Source organism: Mustelus asterias, chromosome 15 (genome assembly GCF_964213995.1).
Source record: "Mustelus asterias chromosome 15, sMusAst1.hap1.1, whole genome shotgun sequence".
Classification (NCBI taxonomy): Eukaryota; Metazoa; Chordata; class Chondrichthyes; order Carcharhiniformes; family Triakidae; genus Mustelus; species Mustelus asterias.
In genome coordinates, this window is record NC_135815.1 from 49293208 (window position 1) to 49311243 (window position 18036).

An 18036-nucleotide genomic window follows, 5' to 3' on the forward strand; every position below is an offset into this window, starting at 1 on the left:
TCCTGGCTTAAAGCGTTCACTTTCCTGAATTATTTCATTCCATTATGACAGGACTTTGGTGTTTGGTGCGTTTTCAAGGTGCAGTAGCTGACACACTTGCCCTGTTATACTTTGTTAGTGTATAATCATTTTCTGACCAATTATAGGGTTGGGGAGAGGCATAAATTTGGTCATTGACAAATTAGGTTGCAAACTGCAGTTACTTTCATGCAGCAAACTTCTACACTGGGTTTAATTAGACTCCTGAACTACAAAAATGTTACATTTATGTAACCTTCCTTTGGTCACTAAATTGCTGCATTGGCAGATTGCATCAGGGAAATGATGAAGTTGGGAAGTGTAGATGAGATGAATTGTTACTGATGAGATGAAAAGAGAAGGTAATAACATAGGCAGCATAACCATAGTAACATTGATGTAATATTTCAGTTGGCGATGCAAATAAAATCCCCAGATTAGTATGTTTGTTTCCTTGAAGTTTGCTTCTCTAGTCTGAGATGCCAGTCATGAGACTGGGGTCTACTTAAACAAAACAATTGTTTAGCTGACAGCGAAGAAGTCAATGAAAATGTGATCGATCTTGTTTAAGCAATAATTTGTTGGGACAAGAAATTATAATGTAGCATTTGGTTGCTTTGCTTGGAGGCCCTCTTTATTGAAAAAATAATGGCTGTGTCAAATATTTGTATGATTCATAGTTGTAACTCCCACATTCCATATTTAGTTGATGTATGCACTGTTAGTATTTTTTTTCTTTTTGGTGTTCTTGAGCAAACAGTGAGAGGTCCTCTGAGTTGCTTTCTATCTCGGCACGGTAGCACAGTGGTTAGCACTGCTGCTTCACAGCTCCAGGGGACCTGGGTTCGATTCCCAGCTTGGGTCACTGTCTGTGTGGAGTTTGCACATTCTCCTCGTGTCTGCATGGGTTTCCTCTGGGTGCTCCGGTTTCCTCCCACAGTCCAAAGATGTGCGGGTTAGGTTGATTGGCCATGCTAAAATTGCCCTTAGTGTCCTGAGATGCGTAGGTTAAAGGGATTAGTGGGTAAAATATATGGGTGGGATTGTGGTCGGCGCAGACTCGATGGGCCGAATGGCCTCTTTCTGTGCTGTAGGGATTCTATGATTCTATGATCTCGCCTGCACAGCTTGTTGCTGGCCAAGTGGAAAGAACTAAATTCCTACAAACTTCTTGCTGGTCACTCTCTTGTGTTTCAATTGCATGATTCTGAGAGTTCAGCACATAAATGTGTGCGCACAGTGATAAAGAGTCTGGTCAGTAACTTGTATGGAATGTATGTTTTAGTATAGATTGTTAATTTTTAGATAAACCATTTATTGACAGCCCCCAGTATCTGTATCCTGTTCATACCGATATCCTTTTTAAAGGAGTACATCTGAGCGTCGATGTTGTGGATGGCTGGTTTTACGTCCTTATGAATCAAGAACAGCCTTTTCTCTGCTGTCATCAGGCTTTTGAATGAACCTATCTTGTATTAAGTTGATCTTTCTTTACACCCAAGCTATGACTGTAACACTACATTCTGCATCCTCTTCTTTCCTTCTCTATGTATGGTATGCTTTGTCTGTATAGTGCGCAAGAAACAATACTTTTCACTGTGTACTAATACATGTGACAATAAGTCAAATCAAAAATTTAATAGTATAAAAAGATAATCTATAAATGAGATCTGACAACATCATCTGGCATGCCCTTCTAAAAACTGTTAGGAAAAGGAAAAAAAGTTGTTACTTTAAAGAACTGATTTTTGTCTTTTTTTTAGGTCAATAATTTTGTAAGTTGTTTTTGCTGTGTACTTATTATAAGCATCTTCTTTAACAAATTGCCACATATCCTGCAATCCAACAGTGATGAACTTAATTTAATTTCAATTTCATTGTAGAAGAAACAAAACAACCCAGTTATTTATGTTGAGCTTTAAAAAGGTAAAACATTCCAAGGACCTTCACAGTTTTATCAAACAAAATTTGCCACTGAGCTACATGCGGCTGATGACAAAGTTTGGTCAGAGAGGTAAGTTTTAAGCAGTGTCTTAAGATAGAAAGATGGAGAGGTTCGGAGAAGTAATTCCATAGCAGAAGGCCCAGGCAGCTGAAGGTATGGGCACCAGGGATATGCAAGAGGTCAACATTGGAGGAGCTCAGCAACCTGAAGGTTTTACCCAGCCTTCAGGGGAACAGTGGCCATGACGCCACACAACTCTGCCACAGCAACCTCTGCAAAACGTGCCGATCATCGACACGGATGCCATCATCTCATATGAGAACACCATCCACCAGGTACACGGTACATACTCATGCGACTCGGCCAACGTCGTCTACCTGATACACTGCAGGAAAGGAAGTCTCGAGGCATGGTACATCGGTGAGACCATGCAGATGCTAGGACAACGGATAAATAGACACCGCTCGACAATCACCAGGCAGGAGTATTCCCTTCTTGTTGGGAAACACTTCATCAGTTGAGGGCATTCAGCCTCCGATCTTTGGGTAAGCGGTCTCCAAGACAGCCTTCAAGACACATGACAATGCAAAATCGCCGAGCAGAAACTGATGGCCAAGTTCCACATATGTGAGGACGGCCTCAACCGGGACCTTGGGTTCATGTCACACTACCTGTAACCCCCACAACTTGCCTGGGCTTGCAAAATCTCACTAACTGTCCTGGCTTGAGACAATTCACACCTCTTTAACTTGTGCTTAACCCTCTCGCCACTCGTGCTGTCTGGACCTGTAAAAACTTGATTATCTGTTAAGACTCGCATTCCAACCATTATCTTGCAGTTGAATCTGTGTCTGTATATATCTGTTTGTGAACCCAACTCGCCACTCACCTGATGAAGGAGCAGCGCTCCGAAAGCTCGTGCTACCAAATAAACCTGTTGGACTTTAACCTGGTGTTGTGAGACTTCTTACTGAAGGTTTTAAAGCTAGAGGAGGTTACAGAAATAAGGAGGTTGTGAACATGGAGGTATTTAAAAACAAGGGTGAAAATTTTAAAATTGAGGTGTTTTGGACTGGGGGCTATTGTAGATTAGTGAGCATAGGATTGGTGGGTGAATGGGACTTGGTATGAATTAGGATACAGGCAGTAGAGTTTTGAATAATCTCAAGTTTACAGAGGATAAAAAGTTGGAGGCGGCCAGGCATACATTGGAATAGTCAAGTCTACTGATAACGAAGACATTGATAAATGTTTCAGTAGCAGTTGAGCTGACAGGAGTGGAGAGGGGAGATGTTACAGAGGTGGATATAGGTGGTCTTCCTGATGGAGTCGATTTATGATTTTGAAGTCATCTCTGTGGAAATAAGGCGCGAAGAATACAGCTTTAGACAGTGACAGGGGGAGGGATAGAAGCGTAGAATCCCTACAGTGCAGAAGGAGGCTATTTGGCTCATCGAGTTTGTATCGACTCTCCGAAAGACCATCTTACCTAGCAAATCCCCGTAATCCTGCACAATCCTCCTACCTACACGTGTTTGGACACTGAAAGGGCAATTTGACATAGTCAATCCATCTAATCTGTACATCTTTGGATGGAGTTGATATCGGGCAAATTTTCCTCATCCAGAGCAAGTAGTGTGACAATTTAGAGACTGTTGAGAGAGGTGATGGTGAGTAGAGCTAGTATATATTTAGAACTTGACATTGTGTTTTTGGATAATATTGCCTGTAAGAGGAGTGTAGATGAGAAACAGGAGTGGGTCAAGAATGCATCTTTAGAAAACTCCGGAGATAACTGTAGCAGTTGGAAGAGGAGCTATTGCAGCTGATTCTCTGGATAGATAGATAAAAGTGGAATCAGTGGAGTAGTCCCACTCAGTTAAACAACAGTGGAAAGAAGTTGGAGGAGGATGGAGTGGTCAGCTATGTCAAAGGCTGCAGATCAAGATGGATGTGGACTGATCACAATTACATAGGATGTTAGGTTGTGATTTTGATTAATGCTGTTTCAGTACCATGGTAAAGGTAGAAACCTGATTGGATAGGTTTAAAAGTGGGGATGTGACAAAGGTGGGCATGGGTTTGGGTGGGGGGCAACAACAGGATCATGGACTTTCTGGATGGAAAGGCAGTTGGAGATGGGCAGCAGAGTCAAACACAGTTAATGCTAATTTTGCATTTGTTGTTGGTGATACAATGCTGTATTCGCCTTTTTTTGCAGAATTTTTCCTTAAATGCAGTTCAAATGTAATCTTCCAAGTTCTGCCCGAGAATAGCAAATGGCTGATTAAAGTATACAGCAGTGAGCATGTGTCTCAATTTGTTGATCCTTATTCTGCAATACATAGGGGAGGCGGTGACCTAGTGGTATGGCTAGATTATTAATCCAGAAACTCAGCTAATGGGTTTGAATCCTGCCATGACAGATAGTGGAATTTGACTTCAATAAAAAAATTAAAAATTAAAAATCTACCGATGACCATGAAATCATTGTTGGGAAAACCCATCTGGTTTACTAATGTCCTTTAGGGAAGGAAATCTGTCATCCTTACCTGGTCTGGCCTACATGTGACTCCAGAGCCCCAGCAATGTGGTTGGCTTTCAACTGCCCTCTGAAATGGCCTAGCAAGCCACTCAGTTGTATCAATCAAGGGCATCTGGGAATGAGTAATAAATGCTGGCCAGCCAGTGATGCCCATGTCCCACAAATGAATAAAAAACACATTGCAACTTTATCAAAGTGAATGTTGCATTTATTTTGTTGCAGATGAATTTAAATTATATTTTTTTCTGGAATGAGTGAGAACTTTTCATTCTTCTAACATGCCCTATTATATTTTTATTTACTTTACATTAGTAAAAACTTGTCTCTTTTAATTAAGTAATTGCATTGGTCCAAGATCAATGATCAATGTGCAAAGATTGTGTTAATGTAACAGTGCATTGTTGAATGGTCTGATATTAGTCATTGTCAATGGAATACTTTCGGACAGCCTAGCTACCATTTCCCTGATGCTACTTAGCTACCATTTTCCTGATGCTACTTGAAGTCTAGCAATGGCTGTAAATGACTACACCCATCAATGAGTGTGTTCAAGCAGCAGTCTACAAGAAACATGTGGATGAGTGAAAGCACTTGGCTCGTAACGCTAGGCCAACAAACTTCCCACAGAGATGCAATCCAAACCACTATTAAGTTGTATTGAAACAAAATTGTAGATGTCCCTTATTAATGTTAAATATATAGCCAGTCTTTGATAGTACATACTGCTTTCTTCACAATTAACATAGTATATTTATTATTATGCTTTCCTTAGCATATTGCACCTTCTGAAGCCTGCAATAATGTCTGTTTATATAGCACTTTAATGTAATGAAACAAGAACATTTGACAGCAAGCCTAATGAGATATTAGGGCAGATGACCAACCAGAAGCTTGGTCGATGGGGCATATTGTAAGTGACATCTTAATTAAGCTTCTCTGCCTTTCTTTCCTCCTTTTATGGAGGGAATTTCAGAGCTTAAGCATTGGCAGCTCAAGACAAGAAATAGGTATTGTTAAAGATGGTGCTGAATTGAGATCAGGAGCTCATCTTGGGATCAAATGACATATATAGAATAGAATCCCCACAGTGCTGAAGGAGGCCACTCGGCCCATTGAGTCTGCATTGATTCTCTGAAAGAGCATCTTACCCATGCACAAACCCCTACCGTATCTCTGCACAGCCCCTTGTATTTACCATGGCTAATCCTTCTAACCTACACATCTTTGGACATTAAGGGCAATTTAGCATGGCCAATCCACATAACCTGCACAACTTTGGACTGTAGGAGGAAACCAGAGCACCTGGAGAAAACGCACGCAGGCATGGGGTGTACATGTAAACTCCACACTGTCATAGAATGCCTACAGTGCAGAAGGAGGCCATTTGGCCCATCTGGTCTGCACTGATCACAGTCCCATCCAGGCCCTATTCCAGTAACCCCATTCATTTACCCTAGCTAGTACCCTTGACACTAAGGGGCAATTTAGCGTGGCCAATCTACCTAACCCGCACATCTTTGGGCTGTGGGAGGAAACCGGAGCATCCGGAGGAGTGAGGCCTTGGAGAGTTATGAAGACATGGATACGAGTTTTAAACGCAAAGTATTTCTTAACTGGGAGCCAATGTGGGTCATTGGACACAGGTGATGGATGAATAGAACTTAAGTTTTGGAAGCAGAGTTTTGGATGACCTCAAATTTGTTGAGGGAGGAAGGTGTAGGAATAGTCAAGAGGTAATAAGGGTGTGGATGATGGTTTCGGCAGCAGATTATCAGAGGCACAGGGAGGTGGAAATAGGTATTGTTAAAGATATGAGGTCAGAAGCTCATCTTGGGATCAAATGACACCAACATTGCCTACAAACTGTTTTAGACTCAGACTGTTGTCACTGAGTGGATTGTGTTTGTAGCTGGTGGGAACTGAAGATAATGACTTTGGTCTTCCCAGTGTTTGGTTGGAGATTTCTTCTCTGGATGTGGGGCATGCAGTCAAATTAAGATACAGTGGAGGCACTGTTTAAAAAAGGAGGTAGACAAAAGGCGGGTAACTACAGGCCGGTTAGCTTAACGTCCGTAGTTGGGAAATTGCTGGAATCTATCATTAAAGAGGAAATAGCAGGACACCTGGAAAAAAATGGTTTGATCAAGCTGACGCAGGATTCATGAAGGGAAAGTCGTGTTTGACGAATTTACTGGATTTTTATGAAGATGTAACGAGTGCAGTTGACAGAGGGGAACCGGTGGATGTGGTGTTTTTGGATTTCCAGAAGGCGTTCGATAAGGTGCCTCACAAAAGGTTGCTGCAGAAGATTAAGGTACACGGAGTTGGGGGTAAAGTGTTAGCGTGGATTGAGGATTGACTATCTAACAGGAAGCAGAGAGTTGGAATAAATTGGTGCTTTTCTGGTTGGCAGTTGGTGACTAGTGGCGTGCCGCTGGGGCCTCAACTGTTTACCATTTACATAGACGATCTGGAGGAGGGGACGGAGTGTAGGGTAACTAAGTTTGTGGATGACACAAAGATGAGTGGGAAAGCGAATTGCGTGGAGGATGCGGAAAGTCTGCAGAGAGATTTGGATAGGCTAAGTGAGTGGGCGAGGATCTGGCAGATGGAGTATAACATTGACAAGTGTGAGGCTATCCACTTTGGAAGGAATAATAGTAAAATGGACTATTATTTAAATGGTGAAAAATTACAACATGCTACTGTGCAGTGGGACCTGGGGGTCCTTGTGCATGAATCGCAAAAACTCAGTTTGCAGGTGCAGCAGGTGATCAAGAAGGCAAATGGAATGTTGGCCTTTATCACGAAGGGGATGGAGTATAAAAGCATGGAGGTCTTGCTGCAATTGTACAAGGTACTGGTGAGGCCACAACTAGAGTACTGTGTGCAATTTTAGTTTAGAACAGAGAGAAGAAGTTCCTCCTCAACTGAGAGTAGTGAATCTCTGGAATTCTCTGCCCATTGAAACAGTGGAGGCTACCTCGTTAAATATGTTTAAGTCACAGGTAGATAGATTTCTGATCAATAAGGGAATTAAGGGTTATGGGGAGCGGGCGGGTAAGTGGAACTAAACCACTATCAGATCAGCCATGATCTTATTGAATGGCGGGGCAGGCTCGAGGGGCTAGATGGCCTACTCCTGCTCCTATTTCTTATGTTCTTATGTTCTTAAGAGAACTGGTGGTGAGGTAAAGCTAGGTTTTGTCAATGTACACTTGCCTCATTAATATGAACATCAACATCTTGCATTTAGATAGTCATTTTGACAATAAAAACATCCCAAGGATTTCACAGGAACATTATTAGGCAAAATTTGACTTCAACCTCATAGAGATCTTAGGGTGGCTGACTGAAAGTTTGGTCAAAGAGGTATGTTTAAGGAGTGTATAAAGGAGGAGAAAGAGATGGGGAATCTTGGAAGAGGATTTCGGAGCGTAGGGCCTAAGTAGCTGGCTGGCAATCATGGAGTAGTGAAAATTGGAGATGCGCAATAGGCCAAATTTGGAAAAGCGCAGGGATCTTGGGTCCAGGGGAGGGTATTGTAGGCTTGAGGAGATTACAAAACTCGGGAGGGACAAGGGCATGGAGGGATATAAATGCAATGATGATTTTAAATTGATGAGTTGCTGGACTAGCAGTCATTGTTAGGTTACTGAGTTCAGAGATGACAGGTGAATGAGATTGGTATGAGTTAAGATATGGACAGCACGGTTTACTGTGTTCAAGTTTATGTTGGGTGGAAGATGGGAGTCTGGTTGGGAGAACATTGGAATAGTCATGACTAGGTAATAAAGGTATGGATGAAAGCCTCAATGGCAGATGAGCTGAGGGATGGGTTGAGGGGGGTGATGCTATGGCACTGCAAGAAGGCAGTCTTAGTGATTGAATGGTTGTGCAGACCACAGCTCAACTCAGGGTCACATATGACTATGACGTTGTGAACTCTCTGATTCAGGGCAGTGGTCAGCAAGAAGGAATGAGGTTAATGATTAAGTTTTTGGAGGAGACCAAAGACAGTAGCATCAGTTTTCCCAATATTTAATTGGAGGAAATTTCTGGCCATTCAGTACTGGATGCTGGCAAGCAAAATATAACAAATTTGAGGCAGTGAGAGGGGTGATGAGGTAGAACTGGGTGTCTTTAGGGCATCGTGGAACCTGTGATTTGTGTTTTTGGATCATGTTATTCAGGCAGTCTGGAGTTGAACAAAGGGGATGACCAGGGATAGATCCTTGGGGTCTTCAGAGGTTGCAGTGTAGGAGCATGAAGAAGAGTCCTCGCAGGAGAATCTACTGCAGTGTATTGATCACGAATAACACCATTTTGGAAACCTGTTCAATATAAATATTTAATTGGCTATGCATGTCCATCCATGTAGCTTGGTGTTGTATCATGATACTGTGCAAAATCAAATTTGCTGTGTGTTTCGTACATCTGAGAGTCACAGCAGTGAATATTTCCTCTTTAAATGCTTTGCTCCATTCTGTTTGTGCAGTATTCTTGCAATGCCATTAAATTCTGATGGTTACGGGGCTAATTGTTGTTCTGAGGTTCTGAAACTCTCTTGCATGATCGTGAAGTTATGCTATTTGAATTTAAAAAATCAAAGGTAGCTGAGCCAGTGGAAATGTAGGTTGGTACCTTTGGGACTGTAGTCTAAGTATAGATATGTGCTGGTGATGAGGTCAGGCTGAAAAGGTATGTTCCAAGATGCTGCAGTTTTCTTGTACAGTTAATCCAGTCTATTTATCTATCCAACAAATTGTGCATAGTTCACAATTGCAGCATAGATTGACCTGGGAGAGAGATAGGAGAGTTGACGAATAAAGGGCAATGAATGCAGAATATGCGGCAGCACGGTGGTTGGTTAACACTGCAGCCTCACAGCTCCAGGGACCTGGGTTCGATTCCCGACTTGGGTCACTGCCTGTGTGGAGTTTGCACCTTCTCCCCGTGTCTGCGTGGGTTTCCTCTGGGTGCTCTGGTTTCCTCCCAGAGTCCAAAGATGTGCTGGTTACATGAGTTGGCCATGTTAAATTGCCCCTTAGTGTTCTGGGATACATAGGTTAGAGGGATTAGTGGGGTAAATGTGGGGAGTTATGGGAATAGGGCCTGGGTGGGATTGCTGTCGGTGCAGCCTTGATGGGCCGAATGGCCTCCTTCTGCATTGTAGGAATTCTATAATTTCTATGAAAATAGCGCACAATTTGTTCCAGAGTAAAAAAGCATCTGATTGGAAAACTGAGGCATGGAATGAAATCAAAATGTTCAGTTGAGACCAAAAAGCTAGATTTATTTGTAAGAGTAGTAATTTTTTAAAAAGTCCTGCTCTTCCATGACCACCGCCCCATCTAAGCTATACCAATCTACCAAATAAAATACATAGTCACGGAAGTTTATAGAACCATAGAATAGAATCCCTACAGTGCAGAAGGAGACCATTTGCCCCACGAACCTGCACCGCCAACAATCCCACTCTGGTGCCATCCCCGTAAAGGGCTAAACCCTGCAAAAGGGTAATTTTGCTTGGCCAATCAACCTAACCCACACATCTTTGGAGTGTGAGAGGAAACCAGAGCACCCAGAGGAAACCGACACAGACATGGGGAGAATATGCAAACTCCACACAGGCAGTCACCCAAGACTGGAATTGAACCTGGGTTCTTGGTGCTATGAGGCAGCAGTGCTAACCACTCTGCCACCTTGCGGCCCTTGAAATAAGGTATCTATGTAGCTAGTACAAAAGACCACGCAATTAAATGTTGGACTATTGGATTTTCACACATTTCTCTCTGATGTGCAGAGTTAAATTCTTCTGAGACAGATTTTAAAGTTCAGACTGTACTCAGTTATTGCAAACCTTTGGGGCTGTAGTGCCACTTAGTGGTCAAAACTAAAAAGTACAACTGATAATTGTTCTAGTTGTTTACCAAATGCATACTGCATTCAAAATTACCAGGCATTAAAAACAAAAAAAAAATGCAAGAAACTGAAAAACAAATTTGAACTGAAGGAGAAAATTGAAACAAAACTGCCTCATCACAGTTCACTTTCCTTGCATGTAATAGCTTTTTTGGCATAATGGAAACTTGTATATCTCCAGCAGGGATTAGAAATGCAGTTTCCTAAAATGTGTCCCCTGCAGGCGTGGGAACGGAAGAGAAAAATAGTTTAGATACTATTCTTAAAAATATGTGTGTGTGCATTTCCTGCCCATTCCATGCAAGATGTGCTTTGTTATTTGGCTCGACTTTTGTACTTACAATAAATTAGAATTCTAATTATAAGCTATGATGAACACACTGATACTGTTTAAAAGCTGAAATCTAATCACTCAAGGATTTTCAAAAATAATGTAAATTTCTTTATTGTAAATTCAGATATCCAGGGATCAAATATGGGGCGGCACGGTAGCACAGTGGGGCGGCACGGTAGCACAGTGGTTAGCACTGCTGCTTCACAGCTCCAGGGTCCCGGGTTCGATTCCCGGCTCGGGTCACTGTCTGTGTGGAGTTTGCACATTCTCCTCGTGTCTGCGTGGGTTTCCTCCGGGTGCTCCGGTTTCCTCTCGCAGTCCAAAGATGTGCAGGTTAGGTTGATTGGCCAGGTTATAAATTGTCCCTTAGAGTCCTGGGATGCGTAGGTTAGAGGGATTAGCGGGTAAATATGTGGGGGTCGGGCCTGGGTGGGATTGTGGTCGGTGCAGACTCGATGGGCCGAATGGCCTCCTTCTGCACTGTAGGGATTCTATGATTCTATGAAAATAAGGTTTGACATAATAAAGACATGAATGCAGATTTCACCGTTATATGATTGAACTTACCTATGGGCTTGTTTGATAACAATAGGTCATCACTGTTATTGTCACCCCGTTATTTGTGTCTTTCTCTCTTTTCCCTTTTGTTCCTCTTCTTTCTCCCCATCATCCATGGACTCTATCCTGCTTGACCTAAAGACTGGAATTGACTATGACTCCATTGTACGCTATGCTATGAGAGAGTGATAAATTGTATGTTATTGATTTCATGTACTGAATTTAATATATAATTGGTCTAGCTCCTGTTGTTCCTATTGTGGTGATGTACTGGATATTTTCAACATTAGAAGTGTTGCATTGTGTGAGCACAGTAGGTGCTTTTAGAATATACGATCCTGATTTTGGTTTATCGCAGTGAGAAAAAGGTCAGTGTTAATCACGTTTGTGAGAGATCCAAATTTCTAATGCCAAATGAAGCAGAGAGAAAGGCAGGCAGCCTTTACTAACTTCATCTATTTTTAGAAGTTTGAATTTCATAAGCAGCCAGTCTCAGAGAAACTGATAAGTTGGGAAAGAAGAAGTAAATTGTTTGCGGGTGGGAATATCTCTGACATCTTTGCACCTATGGAGTAAGTTACTGGAGCAAGAGAAAAGAGCAGATACAGGAAATGAGCCAGCTAAGGGGGAAGAGGAAGATGAAATGATGGGAGTGAGGGATATAGGCAGAGAAATAATGATCCCAGGTGGCGTTATAACGAGATGGGAAGATCCCAGAGTGGAACCCTGGCTCAAAAAACCGTAACTTGTACCTTTTAATCAAACATGGAGGAACAGAGTCACAGGACCACTAATTAGTTTTAACAACAAAAAACATTTGTTAAACTTGAAAAAATGGATTATAATACAATACTTCTTTGCTCCTTCCTTGGCTTGACGAATACACACAGGTGTTAAGATTAACACTGACGACACGGTACATTTAAAGCTACAATGACCTCATGAGCCCACAAAGTCACTTTTAAGCACATGAGATGACGATGGTTAAATACACATTCCTCTCTGAATCCAAGTTTGTGTCTGTGGATTTCTCCTCTGAATCCCCCCCCCCCCCCCCCCAGATGATTGTCATGCGAGTGTTTCCAAATTCCACGCAGAAAACATGTTTTCAAGTCTTCTCTTGGAAAAATACTTTCACTTAGCGGTTTGCATTCAAAAATCCATTTCACATTTTCCAAGCGACTCTTTTGAACAGAGCTTCCACTCTACTTCTACCAGCAAATCTAATCCAGGTTTTACACCAACCCCTTTAGGATTTCTTTGTCTTGACTGGTTTTACACACAGACATTCTGATATCCAGCCACCAATTGCTCCACAATTTCATTTCAATTGGCATCTCACAAACTGTAGTAAGATATCACAAACCTTGAGAACCACTTCAGATATCTTTTTGACTTCTCGCCAACCAGCTTCTTTTCAATTCTGTGACTTGAATGAACAGTACCTGTTCTCCCTCTTTGTTCCTTTAGCCTCAGGCTTCTTGGAATCTCTCCTTCATTTCTCTAGTTTCCCAAGTAGTTGTCCTTTAGATTTCTAACACTGGCTTTCTTAACCATTACTCAATTGTATGACTTTTCTTCTAGCAAAGCTGACAGAAATATTCCTTCTCTAGCTGCCTGTCACCAACTACCCTAGTTTTCAGCTAAAACTAAAGAACAACGAAAAGCTCGCTCTCTCTCTCTCTCTCTCTCTCTATAGGAAGTGGACCTCTAGTTGGTAAGCAATATTTATTCTGTACACTGTAAACCCCTATAAGCACAATAAAATCCCAGTTGTAATTGAAACCAACCCCCGTGCATACCTTTATCCAGCATGAATCTAACTATAGGGTTTTTCTCGACACAGAAACATTAAATTAAACCCACCCAAAGCTATACCTTATTTCTAATGTTTACCCAAATAAATATAAATCAATGAAAACTACCTTTGGGTTCTGAGTGGAAAGTAAGGGGATAGGGGAAGTGCGAAGGGTGAGAAAGAACACACACAATTGGGTCAGGTGATATGGAATCTCTGATGGCCATGTTTTTATCCGTCCACCCCAACCCACATGTAGATTGAAGCTGTTGGTGGAGCTGCTCCTCAACTTATCACCAATCATTCTCATCCAAAAGAAGAGAAAGACAGACAGAAAAGAAAGCAGAAACAGTTAATGGGAGTGAAGCAGCAATAGTGAGTGGCACAGCAGCAAAACAAGAGAGATGGAAAATCAGTAAGACATGGACATCAGACCAGAGTTTGTCCTTTTGGCTGACTTATGGTATTCTACATCATAGGAACCTGGCTAGTAGATTAAAAATCTTCCTTGTCACTATTTTGGTTGGACTTTCATATTGATATCTAATTTTCTTACTGCATCGGTAAATATATATAATGAGAATTTTCTTATGTAAATAGTTGCTTTTCAGAGTCCAATTAAGGGCTATTTGCTGCTAGATGATATCCTTAGATTCTAGTCTCCTGGCAGCTGAGTTCCACACCATTTATATAACTGGTAGCTGTAAGACTTTCATGGCAATTAGGTGTACTTTAAAATTTTTAGACATTGGCCTGGCCTAGTCCACGCTAATAGTCTTAAATGTATATCTCCCATCACTGTAGCCATACCTGTTTCTTTTAGCTGTATGGGCCAATTTCATGGTATCTCCCCTGCTCTCTTCAGCCCTGTAAACCTTTTTAATTTGTCTAGTTCTGCTGTGTGTGTGTCTTATGCCCCTGGACTTTTTCAGCTATATTCCATTGTGCAAAACAATAAAGGATTGAATCAGCAAACCGTTAACGGAGGAAATGCAGGGAGTCAAGGTGGAGTGCGGGGGGTGCTGAGACTGGTGGGGTTGTTTGCAGGATAGGGAGGGCAAGTATGAGGACATGTGCATTGAGAGAAAGGAAATCATAGAAAAATAAAGACATGTTGAGAGAGAGAAAGGGCGTGTTACAACACAGAGATAGAAAGGCAGAGCAGATGAGTTATAGTTAAGGCTACAATATAGTCTCCAACCTAGACAGCATGTTTTGTGAAGCAATCAGGCACTAACCAATCCTGTCTTTAATCTGCATATTTATTTTTAGTGTACAGAAATTCACTGATGTAGTCTTCATGTTTTCACATTTTGTCTGCATAAAACTAGACATTTTCCACAGGTCGTCATAAAATGGAACACAGTATATTTTATTAGCTGTTGTTGGGAAGTCGATATAGTTTAAATGATTTACATTTGTATTATGGGTACTAGAAATAAGGTATAATTTTAAGTAAGCTTAATTTGTGTTTTTATGTTTGTATGCCATGAAAGGGTTAAAACTTCAGTTTAGTTTCATGTTAAACAAAGGTGCCTACAAGTCTTTAGGTTTTAGTTTCACTTTAAACTTTGTCTGCATGGTAATGAGCATTTACAATTGAAAGCAAACAGGGTTTAAAGAAAAGCTAAGCTGTTGCTCACACTAAAAAGCAGAAGTACTTGAGTTTTCAGTTTAACCAGGTAAGTCAGAGGCGAGGAGCATTCAACAAGCACTGCCAGAATAGGCAGGACAATACACAGGGACAGAAAGCAAGCCCCAGAAACCAGGGGGTGGGGACAAGAGAAGGTTCCAGGAAGATGAGTCAAAGGAGCAAGAATAGGAATCCAGACCTGTTCGGTGAAGTTAAAGCAAGAGCAGAGAATCAGCTCTAAATTAAAACGACTGCTGCATGAAGCCAGACATCCGTGGTGATCCTAAGGTTGGTTACACCTTGATGCAGCCTGTGAAGCTGTGGTATTCTGTTGGTGTGGCTGAGTACTGGAGAGATTGTGTGGAATCTTGAATGCACATGGCAATCTAGGGCAGAGGAATACTGAAAGGAGATGTTGAAGACCTGGAGGTGGATCCTTGAAGGTATTCGCAAGAGTATGTTGTGTAGGGGAAGATTTCAAAGTGTGTTCTTCGAGAATAGAGTTTGGAAACCCTCGTTTGGAAGGCAGAATTCCAGTGAGATCAGTGGTTCACAGTTTGACAAGCATCTAGGGGGATTTGATGAGAAATCCAACAAGTTCTTTTGGGTGGCATCTGTCATTTGGTTTCAGAGTGTGGTATCTGACCACAGTTTGCCAATTGGTTTACATGGACTGTATGCTTACTGAGTAGAGTAACTTGTGTTATCCTTACAATCCTATACATGTCTCTAATGGTATAGCTGGGATGGAGGAGTAGAGTTTAAAAGTTAAATCTTGTTTAATTAATGATTTGTTATTTGGTTAAAGTTCATGAGCAGTCCTATGACTCTCTTGGTCTACCCTCTAAACTCTCTCTTTAAATAAAAATTAGGATCTATTGAACCAGGTTCTATCCTGGGATCTAACTGGTCTGGTGGTAACATCAGCTGACTTCCTAACACTGGGTACTTTAAATATAGTAAGAAGTCTCACAACACCAGGTTAAAGGCCAACAGGTTTATTTGGTAGCAAATGCCATAAGCTTTCGGAGCGCTGCTCCTTCGTCAGATGGAGTGGAAATGTGATCTCAAACAGTGCACAGAGACACAAAATGAAGTTACAGAATACTGATTAGAATGCGAATCCCTACAGCCAGCCAGGTCTTAAAGGTACAGACAATGTGGGTGGAGGGAGCATTAAACACAAGTTAAAGAGATGTGTATTGTCTCCAATATCTTTAAATATCTCAGATATTTAAACGGTAAAATATTTCTCCTTGTAGTGTCCTTGGTGTTTGACAGCTGGCGTGAAGCTGGATCCAACATTTCTCCTTGAATTAGTGAATTTCCTTTAGCTTGTTGCTGTAATGTATTCAAATTTCAGTCTTGCATGGCATACAATGTATCAGCTTGTATGGGATACCCCTTTTTCTTTCTCCATCTAGTTTAAATTACTTATAAAGGCTGATTATGTCCCTCATTAATTTTAGGGTTCTTGCTTGGTTGAAATTCAACCCATCTTGAAACCATCCTTTTTTTATTCAAGAAAAATGTTTCAGTTACTATCACATCATTATTATTGTATCAGTTGACCAGCCATTTGTTTTCAAACAAATTGTGAGGAAACTCTTCCCCTTTATAGAGGAAGCATACCTGAAAACATGGCCAGATTTTTACTGGCCCGCTCGTCACAGGAATCAGAGTGAGGGGCAGAGTGTGGGAAGGTCCGTTAACCTTGGGTGGGATTTTATGGTTTTGACATTCGTGAGGCTGTAAAATCCCGTCCAATATCTATCTCCCACTGGTAAATTCCATGGTAATCCTCAATCCCCTGGTAGTCTAGATACAATTTCTGCCTGAGTTAATAACCCATTACATGAACCATCACTACTGACCGTTCTTTTATTTTCTTTGGGTATATATTTTTCTTTCCTCTATATGCACAATTATAGTTCCAGTTAAATTATTCAATCTGGTATGTTTTCGTTTTTTTTGATGCACGTGGCTTTATTTTTTTGTGTATTAGCCGTTAATCGCTTTCATTTGCAAAAGAGTTCAGCAGTCATATAGTGGAACAAAGGAAAATTCTTGTTAAGCATGTGTAACACTTGAGTAAAGGTGTTGTACGCGGGAAGCCCAATTCCCAATTACAAGTAATATTTTTGAATGTATGACATTGGAGGCTTTGCAAGCTTTACTAAATATCAGTTTTCCTTAAATAAACAGTTAAAATATTGCACTGATTAAGTGGGGTTTTTTTGCTCTAATGTTTTCTGTGAATTTACAGTGGCTTCATTCCATTTCACATTGAGTGGTGACAATTGCGCTGGAGCACAAAATCTAGACTGAATATCTTGACATGAGTAATTTTTTTCTGGTGCACCTTTCTCAGTCAAGTCACAACTGCTGCGGTCCATGATATTTCTATTTATGCGCTGATCTGCTCTTGAGCCAGATAGAAATTTGAGATTTGTGTAGTTATATGTGCATTTACAGTCTCTACAAGATAATATTTAATAATACTGTGTTCTGAAGTGCTGTTCTGTTTTTTTTTCCCCAGAACATTTTGTGCAAGGCAGCTCATGACGAGGAGCAGCTAAGGAGGAACAATGACAGCAATAGCAACAGACTACGACAACATTGATATTCAGCAGCAGTATAGTGATGTCAACAATCGTTGGGATGTTGAAGAATGGGATAATGAAAACAGCTCTGCCAGGCTGTTTGAAAGATCCCGTATTAAAGCCTTGGCAGGTATGTGACATCTACAAAAGAACCCTTATGGTCAGGTTGAACTTACTGAACTGAAGAACATCCATTATATCGTTTCCTTCCTAATTATGCCAATTTGGACCCTTTTTTCATCTCTGGAACACCATTTACTATGTACTTGGCACACATTATGTTCACCCAAGCGAACGTACATTGTGTGCTGCAAGAGAGTGACTGCTTGAAGGTTATTCAGCTTCAAGGCACACCAGACCTGATACCAATACAGTCCTTTACACACAGGCTCACCTTCTAGCTTGACTACTTGCATAGTAATCAGGATTAGAAGCTCTGCTCTTTTTCAAAAATATATCCTTCCTCCACACTCCCTTCCCACCTATATAATGTGTGCTGTTAATGACTTTGGAAATTATGTTATGCCACATTACTGTAAAAATGCAGTGTTCATCTCAAATTCCTTTTTACTATTGAAAAATTAGTTTTACATGAGTTAATACCTCTGTTCTGCAGTGTGAAATAGTGAAAAGGAATGAATACTAATACATAATTGTTACTTGGTTAATAATTCAGT

At 41.1% G+C, this 18036-nt stretch overlaps 1 protein-coding gene across 1 annotated transcript in view; it reads left to right on the forward strand.

Moving 5' to 3' along the window:
- The window catches only part of sptbn1 (spectrin, beta, non-erythrocytic 1), a 244542-nt gene that overhangs the window by 72064 nt on the left and 154442 nt on the right, over positions 1 to 18036 (forward strand). Inside the window, exon 3 of the mRNA XM_078229863.1 lies at positions 17296 to 17489. Within this exon, the coding sequence (XP_078085989.1) occupies positions 17345 to 17489 (145 nt within the window). The 5' untranslated portion in view covers positions 17296 to 17344. The remainder of the gene's footprint in view (positions 1 to 17295; positions 17490 to 18036) is intronic.